General features: G+C 38.5%; 1 protein-coding gene across 1 annotated transcript; it reads right to left on the bottom strand.

Moving 5' to 3' along the window:
* Positions 1-331: 331 nt before the first annotated feature.
* Positions 332-10,243, bottom strand: LOC114084961 (olfactory receptor 4F15-like). The gene is made up of 2 exons (XM_071607309.1): positions 10,229-10,243; positions 332-1,273 (listed from the first exon to the last, which is right to left on the bottom strand). Exon 2 carries the CDS (start codon positions 1,268-1,270, stop codon positions 332-334), a length of 939 nt encoding a protein of 312 aa, XP_071463410.1. The 5' UTR covers positions 1,271-1,273; positions 10,229-10,243.
* Positions 10,244-13,237: the final 2,994 nt, after the last annotated feature.

Genomic DNA, 13,237 nt, shown 5'->3' with positions numbered 1-13,237 from the left:
AGAAAAAAGACCAAGTGAGAAACTTTTCCCTGTTCTAAAGGCTTTAAAGTAGCCTGCCCTCTTCCATATGTTTACAAATTTACTTCATTTAAATATTATTCCTTAGGAATTGAGGTTCTGGATTATTATAATCTATGCTTTTCAAATAATTTTCTATTTGATTTCTTCTGTTTTCAGAAGAGATTTTCCCTTCCTTCTAATTAGAAGACAAAATGGCCTCAATATCAGCATGCATAAGCAAATGAGAGTAGACAAAGAAAGGCTTTTCTCTGAGTTTTATCATCAACAAGGAATGTCTGTGTTCAAAGAAGACTGTTCTAAATACAATCATTTAAGAGAGCTTCCTGTAACTCACTAACTGTCTGCATATTCTCCTCATTGCCACCTTCATTTCTTGGTTCCGTAGTGTGTAGATGACAGGATTCAGAAAAGGAGTCAGAACAGCATCAAAGAAGGCCAGGAACTTATCCAGGTGTGTGGAGGGAGATGGCCATGTGTAGAAGAATATCAAAGGACCAAAGAACAAGACCACCACAGTGATGTGAGCTGACAGTGTGGACAGAGCCTTGGAGGAACCAGCAGAAGAGTGTTTCTGAACAGTGAGAATGATGACAACATAGGAAATGATCAGTATGAAGAAGGAGTCCACAGAGAAGAAACCACTGTTGGCTGTGATCATGAGTTCCAGTCGATAGGTGTCTGTGCAGGCAAGTTTGATGAACCCAGGAAGGTCACAGTAAAAGCTGTCCAACTCATTAGGGCCACAGAAGGGCAACTTTACTACAAAAAGCAATTGAACCACTGAGTGAATAAGGCCAACCACCCAGGCAGCCACTAAAAAGAAGATGCACATTCTTGGTCTCATGATGGTCAGGTAGTGCAGAGGCTTACATATGGCCACATATCTGTCAAAGGCCATGGCTATGAGGAGCACCATCTCCACACCACCAATGAGATGGATGAAGAAGATCTGGGTGATGTAGCCTCTAAAGGAGATGACTTTGTGCTTCCTGAAAAGGTCATAAATCATCTTTGGGGAGATGACAGAAGAAAAACCCAAGTCAACGAAGGAGAGATTGGCCAACAGAAAGTACATGGGAGAGTGTAATTGAGTCTTAGAAGCCACCGTGAACACAATGAGGGAGTTTCCCGTCATGCTTGCCACATAAAACATGGAGGAGAAAACAAAGAGGAGTAGTTGGATTCCTCGGGAGTTGGTGAGTCCCAGGAACACAAACTCCGACACCACAGAATGATTTGCTCCATCCATTGGCTTTGTTGGAGGTGCTTCCTGAAGGAGAACAGGAGAAAATGCAAATTATGACAAGTATATTAATAGACCAGGAGGAGAAAGGTCAAAGTTATAAAAACCTAGTTTTAGTTTAGCATTAAAATCAACCTAAATGTCAACAAAGGCTTGTATATGAACAAAGTATATGAACAAAGGCTTGACATCACTAATAATCAGCAAAGTATTAGCTAAAATCACAGTGAAATATCTATTTACACTTGTTAAAAGAGTTATTATCACAAAGTCAAAATATAATGTTGGGGTGCATGTCATGTAAGAAATTCTTTATACACTGTTAGTTGGACTATAAGGTATCACACAATTCAGGAAAATAGTACATAGATTTGTCAAAAATTTAAACATAGTAGCTGGGTATGTAACTCAGTGGTAGAACACTTGTATGTACAGTACCCTGGATTATATCTCTAGCATCACCAGAAAGAAAAAATTACAGTAGAACTTCCATATAATCCACAATTTCACTTGTGGTTAAATATCTGAAGATTACTGACATTATTATATCCAAAAGACAATTTCCTATATTCATCACAATCTTATTTACAATATGCTGGGAGAGTGTAATATATGGAAACAAGCTAATGATACACACATTCTTCTTCATCTTATAAAAGAATATTCTGTGTTTTGTGGCATTATGAATGAGAATGGAAGTTTTTGTGCCAAGAAAATTAAGGAGACACGAGAAGACGATTTCTGAAAGATTTCACTTATATGTATAATATAAAAGAAATCACCTTCATAGAAGCAGAGATTATTATGGTGGGCCAGGGATGGATGGGGTGTGGTGGGGAGATGTAATGGGAAGATATTCATCAAATATTCAGTTTGGATCCTTAATTTTGTATATCTGTTATACAGTGTGGTGTTTGTGGTTTATAATAAATGTGTACTGCATACTTGAAAATTCCTAAGAAGTAGATCTGGAATTTTCTCATCACAAATAAGCATAGATTGATCCAATCTTTTACAATGTGTATACACATATCCAAATCTAACATTGTTCACCATAAATATATTTAATATGTATTTTCAATTGTACCTTAATGAAACTGGAAGCGAGGGGAATCCACTTATTATGCCCACAGATTTTGAACTTGTGACCACACAGAGAAGTTGGTGGCTGTCATACAGAGTTGTTCTGTTCCATGTAGTGTTATCTCTGAATTTAATATCCTTCTGCTTTATCCAAGAGAAGTTGCAGTGATGTTCCACGTGAGATAGAAGGTTGGCCAACACAGGAAATTGATTCAACCCCAAGTTCTTTCGATTTTTGCTTCAAAACACATAGCCTGGTTTAGTCAGATAAATCTATTTAACTTTTCTCAACTCATGTCTCCACCAAGATGATAAGATTATTCTGACAAATAAGCCCTTCCTTCCTATTCCTCACCTCTGGGAAACACTATATTCAAAGTTTATTAAATGTTTACCTTAGCTAGAAGGTCTTATTTTATGTTATTTGGAATCTCTGATGCAATGAAAAAGTGGTCGACCGAGAGATGCAGGTCCATGAACTGTCAAGTCAATTACCAGTTTGCATCACCTTAACTACTGGAATGTCGAGTAAGTGTTAGAAGTTTCTCCAACAACTTGACATTACAATGAAAGATAAATGTCTGAATTTGCATTCTACTAAAGTTTCAGTCCATGAAGCACTGGGGGAGAAAAATGGGAAAATGTGAGAATCATTGCCCTCGAGTAGAACAGGATCTGAAAACTTAAACCTATGAAGGTCACTGTGGTGTAGTAGACAACACTTTGTTCAAACATTTGTGAAAGGACTTATGATATTACATTGTAATTTTGATTGTTTTTAGGGAAGCAATATAATATAGTAGAACAAAAAAGGACTTTGGATTCAGAACACCCAACTGTTTATATACCATAGTTCAGCCACTGACAAGCTAATATTGGGCAAGGTACTTAAACTTTTACTCCTCAGTTTATTTATCAGACGAACAAATTTAAATACTGACTTCTTATGGTAAGTTGTAGGGATAAAATAAGATTGTAATCACACATTCAATATGTTTGTATTCCATATATAGGTATTCAGTAAATATTAATATTACTTTCCTTTCATCATTTACCTATTATAGTGCTTAGTGCATGAGATAATAAGTAAATAAAACAGGAGATGGTATTGACAAGTAGAGAACATCTAAACACCATGTCTGAAAGATATTTCAAAATATAGTGCCTTGTTCTGCTCAATAAAAGATTATAATATTCATTGTTTCAGTGATCAAAAGTAAATTTTAAGTATAAATTAAATGTATTTCTTTATAGTACTTACTACAAACGTAATTTGTTGTTATGTTCTCCTTAATTGGACCACAATCCCCATAAAGTTATGGACTACATCTGTCTTTTCTCCAGTGCTTCCCAAAACTTAGAATCACTACAGGTACATGATGGGAACAAGTAAGCATTTTCTGAAAGATATAAAAGGATGTATTTGGATGATTTAAAGGCATATTAAGTTATGCCTAATTATATAATTAAAGATGATAAGCAGAGTGCAGTTCTGACATGGCAGAGAAAATAGAAAATGAAGTATTATAAAAGTGATCAAGAATTGCAGAAAATATGAAATAAAAAGATTTACAGGAAAATCCAAAAATGGCTATGAAATTTGGGAAGTATGCATGTAATGAAAAGGGAAGAGAGAAAAATTTCATTTCAAATTATATCTTAGACAATCTCTAAGATATGATCTACACTGTTCTTTTAACCTATTTTTTAGAAATAGTATAATTATAAACAAATTATTATATATCTCCAGGAATCTTTTCAGCACTAAGTCTCTTAGAAGATTTTCTCCATTAGTTTTCATGATCTATAAATTCAGTTGTCTTTTTGGATCACTGATCTCATGAAGTAGACAGGAACCCAAATTTCTCTTTAAAGTGAGTTTATAACAAAATGAGATGGAGCTATGGAATGTAGATGTGCCAAATGGATGAGACTATATTCCTGTAAATATCAGGGAATATAAAAGCTCATAAAGTTAGAGCCATTACAGCTTTAAAGTCACTTGATATAGGGTCAGGATTCAAATCTCATTCTAGAGAAAAAGTCCTGGAAAGGTTTTGAGATGAAGAGTCAAGGACATGATGCTTGGTATTTTTAAATATTATTTCACTTTGAAATTTTTGTCATTTGTAGTCTTTCTCTTCATGTATTGATTGTACATTACAAAATGACATTACCTTGGAAATTATTTGTCTTTGGGTCATCAATACCCTCAGAGAAACTCCTGAAGGAGCACTTTTGAAATCATCTTCTCTTATAAATCAGCTGTCCTTGAAATAAGTTTTCTGAAATACTTTAATTATGTTCATTTGAACTAATTATATATCCATGATGCAAAAGACAAGACCTCTTTACCCTGTGTTGCAATCGATTCCTTTTTCTCTACTTATATAAAATTTAGAAATTCTCTAATTCAGATTCCCAGACATTCAGTTTTTATAAATGAATATAAATATTTGGTAATGGGGCTCCAAATACAGAGTCATCAAGTTAAATGGGACCTATAGCAAATCTAGGTGTCATCTAAACCTTTATCCATGTATGTTTCCTCTGTCCTCTAGAAATATTCCAAGTTGATTATTTCCCTCAGCTCAAACTTACCGTGTTTTTACTCTTCAAAGTGTCACAAAACATTCTTTATACCCAAGTAAAATCTAACCCCCTCTAATTTGAGAACTTGTATACTCAGTACTCTGGGAGCATATCCTTTTCAAATAAATGCCTGTCTCCTTAAATGAAACAAAGTCACCCTGTAGCTTTCATTTGCAAAACTCAAAGAATGACAACTTTTACAATTTTCCCTTTATGAACACTTTTTAAACTTTTCTCCATTCTTTTTACAGTTCAGAGATTAAACTTATATAAACACTCTAATTATAAACTATGGGGAAAACACAACCATAGTAACTCTTGGTATTTTTAAATATTATTTCACTTTGAAATTTTTGTCATCTGTAGTCTTTCTCTTCATGTATTGATTGTACAGTACAAAATGACATTACCTTGGAAATTATTTCGCTTTGGGTCATTGGTCACTATGTCAAATTTTTGTTTCTGTTCAAGTGTCTACAAGAGTCTTTTCCATCTGGTGAACTTGATAAGTTCCTAGTAAATTTTCTTCTATTTTATAGATTTTCAGTTTATACCCATCTTTTGAAAAGCCAATGGAGAGAAAATATACAACTTTAAAAAAATTTTCATATGTATTTTTGTTTGCCTATTCACCAAGTAGCAGAAGATGAGATCATCAATGTAATCATCAGTTATGACAGAATGACTTATTGTAACCTATGCAGAATACAAAATATTACAAAACTGTGCCTTTTTCTGAAGTCTTTCATATTTTCCTAGGGAAAATGTGGTTCAATTCTAGGTTGAAGTCAGTTAGCCTTTTCCAGTATGTCTGTAGGCTTTTTCACAATGATTCTCCTGTGTTATTTAATTCCTTCTCCAGAATATTTTCTATTTCAGTTTAGGACACACTCATGCTCTTTGGATCTGACTCATGGTCCTAGCAATTCCAAGAACAGAATCATGTGTCAAACTAAAGCCATGCTTCCTATTATTAAATTTATTCCCATACATCCATTTTACCTGTAAAGAGAAGAGCATCTTCTAGGACTCAGATTTTCCTGTGCTCTCTAATGTAAAGGTCCATATAATATCCTGCAATAGGAAGATATGAAGCTAATTTTATATACCACAGAAGCAGTGACCAAGTGATACTACAAAAACATGATACTTCATGGTTTAGGGACTTTTTCCCTAGAGAATTTTCTTTCTTTCTTTCTTTTTTTTTTTGTCAGTGTGACCAAAGGATCTAAAAAACTCATAATAAATGAATTCTAGATATGGCATAGGGGTGGGAAGGAAAGGGAGGGGGCGGGGGATTAGCAAGGATGGTGGAATGTAATAGACATCATTATCCAAAGTATATGTATGAAGATACAAATTGGTGTCAACTACTTTATATGCAACCAGAGATATGTGTAATAAGAATTATATTGCATTCTGCTGTCATTTATTTTTTAAAAAATCAATAAAAAAGAGAGGGAAACAAAGTGGAATTTTTTTTGGCATTTTTGTGCTATTTTGTTGCAAATTTGATAATTATATATCACAATTCCTACAAAGAGGTAAATATTAACTTAAAAATTAACATAATCACTTAATTTTAAAAAAAGACAGAATGCTACATTTTTAGAATATTATGAAGTCTTCATTTTATACAATAATATATCTTGTAATTAAGAATGTGTAAATGGATTTAGCCATACAGAAGTTCACTCAGTCAATAAAGCTTAAAAGTGAATAAAACAACTAAAAATATCTATTGATTGATTTTAAATGAATTATGTTACACCTATACAGTCAACGTCTCTGCAGCCACTAAAAAGCAAGTTCAATTTTATTGTGGTTAAATACAACCGCAACATACTGTTAACAAAATGGATAGCAAAATAACATGTAGTATGTTGTTGTACTTATATGCTTATATGAAGCTGGACAAGAGCACAAAAATTCTTTCAGTAATTATATTGTCATATTGTGTGCATGTAAGAATATGTAGTAAGAAATCCACCACTATGTACAACTGCAATGCATAAATTTAAAAAAATGTGAAGGAAAAAAGAAGAGAAAATTGGCCAGAACAGAGGGCAAGTTTTCAAATAGAAAAAGTTGACTGAGTACCTGTGGTAAATGTGGTTTATATACACAATGGAGATTACTCAGTCATAAACAAGAATGAGATTATGTTCCATAATTTTTGTTCTTTTGGATAAATACCAATCAAATTTCTTAATAAAAGAGATATCCGTGCACCTGTTTGAAATTCAGGTCTGGTTTGTTTATTTTGTTCGGCGTTCATATTAGCTATATAAAACATTAGGACTCATTTTTATAATTATAAATCAAGAGAGGGAACTGGGTCCAAAGACAGAGCAGGCCCAGCGGCCTGCTGAGGGACAGAGCCGCCCCCCACCCCCCTCGCCTGCCAGGTAGGGGAAGGGTGACCACCGACAGAAAAGGCCCAGTGGCCCAGGGCGGGACAGAGCTTCCAATCACTCCTGCAAGGTAGGCGGGCCTGCGACCCACTGGCAGAAGAGGAGCAGCCGCCTGCTGAGAGGCTGAGCCGCCCCCTCCCCCTGCGCTGACATAGTAGACGGAACTGGGACCAATCACAGAGCAGGCCCAGCGGCCTGCTGAGGGGCAGAGCCGCCCCCCACCCCCCTCGCCTGCCAGGTAGGGGAAGGGTGACCACAGACAGAAAAGGCCCAGTGGTCCAGGGCGGGACAGAGCTTCCAATCACTCCTGCAAGGTAGGCGGGCCTGCGACCCACTGGCAGAAGAGGAGCAGCCGCCTGCTGAGAGGCTGAGCCGCCCCCTCCCCCTGCGCTGACATAGTAGACGGAACTGGGACCAATCACAGAGCAGGCCCAGCGGCCTGCTGAGGGGCAGAGCCGCCCCCCACCCCCCTCGCCTGCCAGGTAGGGGAAGGGTGACCACAGACAGAAAAGGCCCAGTGGTCCAGGGCGGGACAGAGCTTCCAATCACTCCTGCAAGGTAGGCGGGCCTGCGACCCACCGGCAGAAGAGGAGCAGCCGCCTGCTGAGAGGCTGAGCCGCCCCCTCCCCCTGCGCTGACATAGTAGACGGAACTGGGACCAATCACAGAGCAGGCCCAGCGGCCTGCTGAGGGGCAGAGCCGCCCCCCACCCCCCTCGCCTGCCAGGTAGGGGAAGGGTGACCACCGACAGAAAAGGCCCAGTGGCCCGCGGCGGGACAGAGCTTCCAATCACTCCTGCAAGGTAGGCGGGCCTGCGACCCACTGGCAGAAGAGGAGCAGCCGCCTGCTGAGAGGCTGAGCCGCCCCCTCCCCCTGCGCCGGCATAGTAGAGGGAACTAGGACCAAACACAGAGCGGGCCCAGCGGCCTGCTGAGGGGCAGAGCCGCCCCCCACCCCCCTCGCCTGCCAGGTAGGGGAAGGGTGACCACAGACAGAAAAGGCCCAGTGGCCCGCGGCGGGACAGAGCTTCCAATCACTCCTGCAAGGTAGGCGGGCCTGCGACCCACCGGCAGAAGAGGAGCAGCGGCCTGCTGAGAGGCAGAGCCGCCCCCTCCCCCCCGCGCCTGCAAGGTAATCGGAACTGAGACCACCATCAGAACAGGTCAGACCTGCAACCGAGAGACAGAAGAGGCCCAGTGGCCTGAGGAAGGGTAGAGCCGCCCCCCCCCCCCACGCCTGCAAAGTAGGCGGACCTGCGACCCACTGGCAGTACAGCCCCAGAGGCCTGCAGAGGGGCAGTGCCGCTGCCTGCGCCTGCAAAGTAGGCAGAACGGCGACCACCGACAGAACAAGCCTAGCGGCCCGCAGAGGGTCAGAGCCGCCGCCCGCGCCTGCAAGGACGGCGGACCTGCTACCGACTGGCAGAGCAGGCCCAGCGGCCTGCCGGCGTGGTAGGCACATTGCCCCAATTGGCGGAGGGGCAGAGCTGCCGCCCGTGCCTGCAAGGGAGACTTTGCAACTATACAAGACCAATATAAATATATAGGGGGAAAATTCAATAGCACAACAGTTTCACCAAGAAGAAAGGAACGCGAACAGTATGAAGAGACAAGGAAAGAAAGGACCACAAGCATTGCAGGTCAACTCAACTTTAGAAGAGGTAATAGCTGCAGCTGATGGAATGTCAGATAAAGAATTCAGGATATACATGCTTCAGATGATCTGGAGTCTCAAGGAAGACATCAGACAGCAAAATCAGACAATGAAAGATCACTTCAACAATGAATTACATAAACAAATCCAAGAAGCAAAAGATCAACTATACAGGGAAATAGAGGTTATAAAAAACAAACAAACAGAAATCCTAGAAATGCAGGAAGCAATAAGCCAACTTAAAAACTCAATTGAGAATACTACCAGCAGAGTAGAACACTTAGAAGACAGAACATCAGACAATGAAGATAAAGTATTTCAACTTGAAAAGAACATAGACAGCTCAGCAAGACTGTTAAGAAACCATGAGCAGAACATCCAAGAAATATGGGATAACATCAAGAGACCAAATTTAAGAGTCATTGGGATACAGGAAGGAACAGAGTTTCAAACCAAAGGAATGAGCAATCTATTCAATGAAATAATTCGAGAAAACTTCCCAGACTTGAAGAATGAGACAGAACCCCAAATCCTAGAAGCCTACAGGACGCCGAATGTGCAAAATCATAAGAGACCCACACCTAGACACATTATAATGAAGATGCCCAACATACAGAACAAGGAGAGAATTTTAAAAGCTACAAGAGAAAGGAAGCAGATCACATTTAGGGGTAAGCCAATCAGGATAACAGCTGATCTTTCAACACAGACTCTGAAAGCTAGAAGATCCTGGAATAACATATTTCAAACACTGAAAGAAAATGGGTTCCAACCAAGAATTGTGTTTCCAGCGAAATTAAGCTTCAGGATGGAAGATGAAATTAAAACCTTCCACGATAAACAAAAGTTAAAAGAATTTGCAGCTAGAAAACCATTTCTTCAAAACATCCTTGGCAAAACATTACAGGAAGAGGAAATGGAAAATAACAATGAAAACCAACAGTGGGAGGTAGGACACTAAAGGGGGGAAAATAATCAAAGTGGAAAACAAACCATGTTTAGTAACATAAATAAACAAATATGGCTGGAAGAACAACCCATATCTCAATAATAACCCTAAATGTTAATGGCTTAAACTCACCAATCAAGAGACACAGGCTAGTAGAATGGATCACAAAACAAGACCCAACAATATGCTGCCTACAGGAGACGCATTTGATAGGAAAAGACATACATAGGCTGAAGGTGAAAGGTTGGGAAAAATCATATCACTCATATGGACTTCGGAAACAAGCAGGAGTATCCATACTCATATCAAATAAAATAGATTTTAAGCCAAAGTTAATCAAAAGGGATAAAGAGGGACACTACATACTGCTCAAGGGAACCATACACCAACAAGACATAACAATCATAAATATATATGCCCCAAACAATGGTGCAGCTATGTTCATCAAACAAACTCTTCTCAAGTTCAAGAGTCTAATAGACCACCATACAATAATCATGGGAGACTTCAACACACCTCTCTCACCACTGGACAGATCTTCCAAACAAAAGTTGAATAAGGAAACTATAGAACTCAATAACACAATTAATAACCTAGACTTAATTGACATATATAGAATATACCACCCAACATCAAACAGTTACACTTTTTTCTCAGCAGCACATGGATCCTTCTCAAAAATAGATCATATATTATGTCACAGGGAAACTCTTAGACAATACAAAGGAGTAGAGATAATACCATGCATCCTATCTGATCATAATGGAATGGAACTGAAAATCAACGATAAAAGAAGGAAGGAAAAAGAATTTATCACTTGGAGAATGAACAATGGGTTACTGAATGATCAATGGGTTATAGAAGACATCAAGGAGGAAATTAAAAAATTCTTAGAGATTAATGAAAACACAGACACAACATATCGGAATCTATGGGACACATTGAAAGCAGTTCTAAGAGGAAAATTCATTGCTTGGAGTTCATTCCTTAAAAAAAGAAAAAACCAACAAATAAATGATCTCATACTTCATCTCAAAATCCTAGAAAAAGAAGAGCAAAACAACAGCAAAAGAAGTAGAAGGCAAGAAATAATTAAAATCAGAGCTGAAATCAATGAAATCGAAACAAAAGAAACAATTGAAAAAATTGACAAAACTAAAAGTTGGTTCTTTGAAAAAATAAACAAAATCGACAGACCCTTAGCCATGCTAGCGAAGAGAAGAAGAGAGAGAACTCAAATCACTAACATACGGGATGAAAGAGGCAATATCACAACAGACACTTCAGAAATACAGAAGATAATCAAAAATTATTTTGAATCCTTATACTCCAATAAATTAGAAGATAGTGAAGGCATAGATAAATTTCTTAAGTCATATGATCTGCCCAGATTGAGTCAGGAGGATATAGACAACCTAAACAGACCAATATCAATTGAGGAAATAGAAGAAACCATCAAAAGACTACCAACTAAGAAAAGCCCAGGACCGGATGGGTATACAGCAGAGTTTTACAAAACCTTTAAAGAGGAACTAATACCAATACTTTTCAAGCTACTTCGGGAAATAGAAAAAGAGGGAGAACTTCCAAATTCATTCTACGAGGCCAACATCACCCTGATACCTAAACCAGACAAAGACACTTCAAAGAAAGAAAACTACAGACCAATATCTCTAATGAACTTGGATGCAAAAATCCTCAATAAAATTCTGGCCACTCGGATACAAAGGCACATCAAAAAAATTGTGCACCATGATCAAGTAGGATTCATCCCTGGGATGCAAGGCTGGTTCAATATAAGGAAATCAATAAATGTTATTCACCACATCAATAGACTTAAAAATAAGAACCATATGATCATCTCGATAGATGCGGAAAAAGCATTCGACAAAGTACAGCATCCCTTTATGTTCAAAACTCTAGAAAAACTAGGGATAACAGGAACATACCTCAATATTGTAAAAGCAATCTATGCTAAGCCTCAGGCTAGCATCATTCTGAATGGAGAAAAATTGAAGGCATTCCCTCTAAAATCTGGAACAAGACAGGGATGCCCTCTCTCACCACTTCTGTTCAACATAGTTCTCGAAACACTGGCCAGAGCAATTAGACAGACGAAAGAAATTAAAGGCATCAAAATAGGAAAAGAAGAACTTAAATTATCACTATTTGCAGATGACATGATTCTATACCTAGCAGACCCAAAAGGGTCTACAAAGAAACTATTAGAGCTAATAAATGAATTCAGCAAAGTGGCAGGATATAAAATCAACACGCATAAATCAAAGGCATTCCTGTATATCAGCGACAAATCCTCTGAAATGGAAATGAGGACAACCACTCCATTCACAATATCTTCAAAAAAAATAAAATACTTAGGAATCAACCTAACAAAAGAGGTGAAAGACTTATACAATGAAAACTACAGAACCCTAAAGAGAGAAATAGAAGAAGATCTTAGAAGATGGAAAAATATACCCTGTTCATGGATAGGCAGAACTAACATCATCAAAATGGCGATATTACCAAAAGTTCTCTATAGGTTTAATGCAATGCCAATCAAAATCCCAACGGCATTTCTTGTAGAAATAGAGAAAGCAATCATGAAATTCATATGGAAAAATAAAAGACCCAGAATAGCAAAAACAATGCTAAGCAGGAAGTGTGAATCAGGCGGTATAGCGATACCAGACTTCAAACTATATTACAGAGCAATAGTAACAAAAACAGCATGGTACTGGTACCAAAACAGGCGGGTGGACCAATGGTACAGAATAGAGGACACAGAAACCAATCCACAAAACTACAACTATCTTATATTTGATAAAGGGTCTAAAAGCATGCAATGGAGGAAGGATAGCATCTTCAACAAATGGTGCTGGGAAAACTGGAAATCCATATGCAACAAAATGAAACTGAATCCCTTTCTCTCGCCATGCACAAAAGTTAATTCAAAATGGATCAAGGAGCTTGATATCAAATCAGAGACGCGCCGTCTGATAGAAGAAAAAGTTGGCTACGATCTACAGTCGGTGGGGTCGGGCTCCAAATTCCTCAATAGGACACCCATAGCACAAAAGTTAATAACTAGAATCAACAAATGGGACTTACTCAAACTAAAAAGTTTTTTCTCAGCAAAAGATACAATAAGAGAGGTAAATAGAGAGCCTACAACCTGGGAACAAATCTTTACTCCTCACACTTCAGATAGAGCCCTAATATCCAGAGTATACAAAGAGCTCAAAAAATTAGACAATAAGAGAACAAACAACCCAATCAACA

This window comes from Marmota flaviventris, chromosome 2, assembly GCF_047511675.1.
Source record: "Marmota flaviventris isolate mMarFla1 chromosome 2, mMarFla1.hap1, whole genome shotgun sequence".
In the NCBI taxonomy this organism is placed as follows: Eukaryota; Metazoa; Chordata; class Mammalia; order Rodentia; family Sciuridae; genus Marmota; species Marmota flaviventris.
The sequence above is the reverse complement of the archived record's forward strand: the minus strand, read 5'-3'. Positions and strand labels throughout refer to the sequence as shown.

Excerpts from the sequence above, each read along its gene's own strand:
- LOC114084961 (XM_071607309.1), bottom strand. The coding sequence starts at position 1,270 with ATGGATGGAGCAAATCATTCTGTGGTGTCGGAGTTTGTGTTCCTGGGA.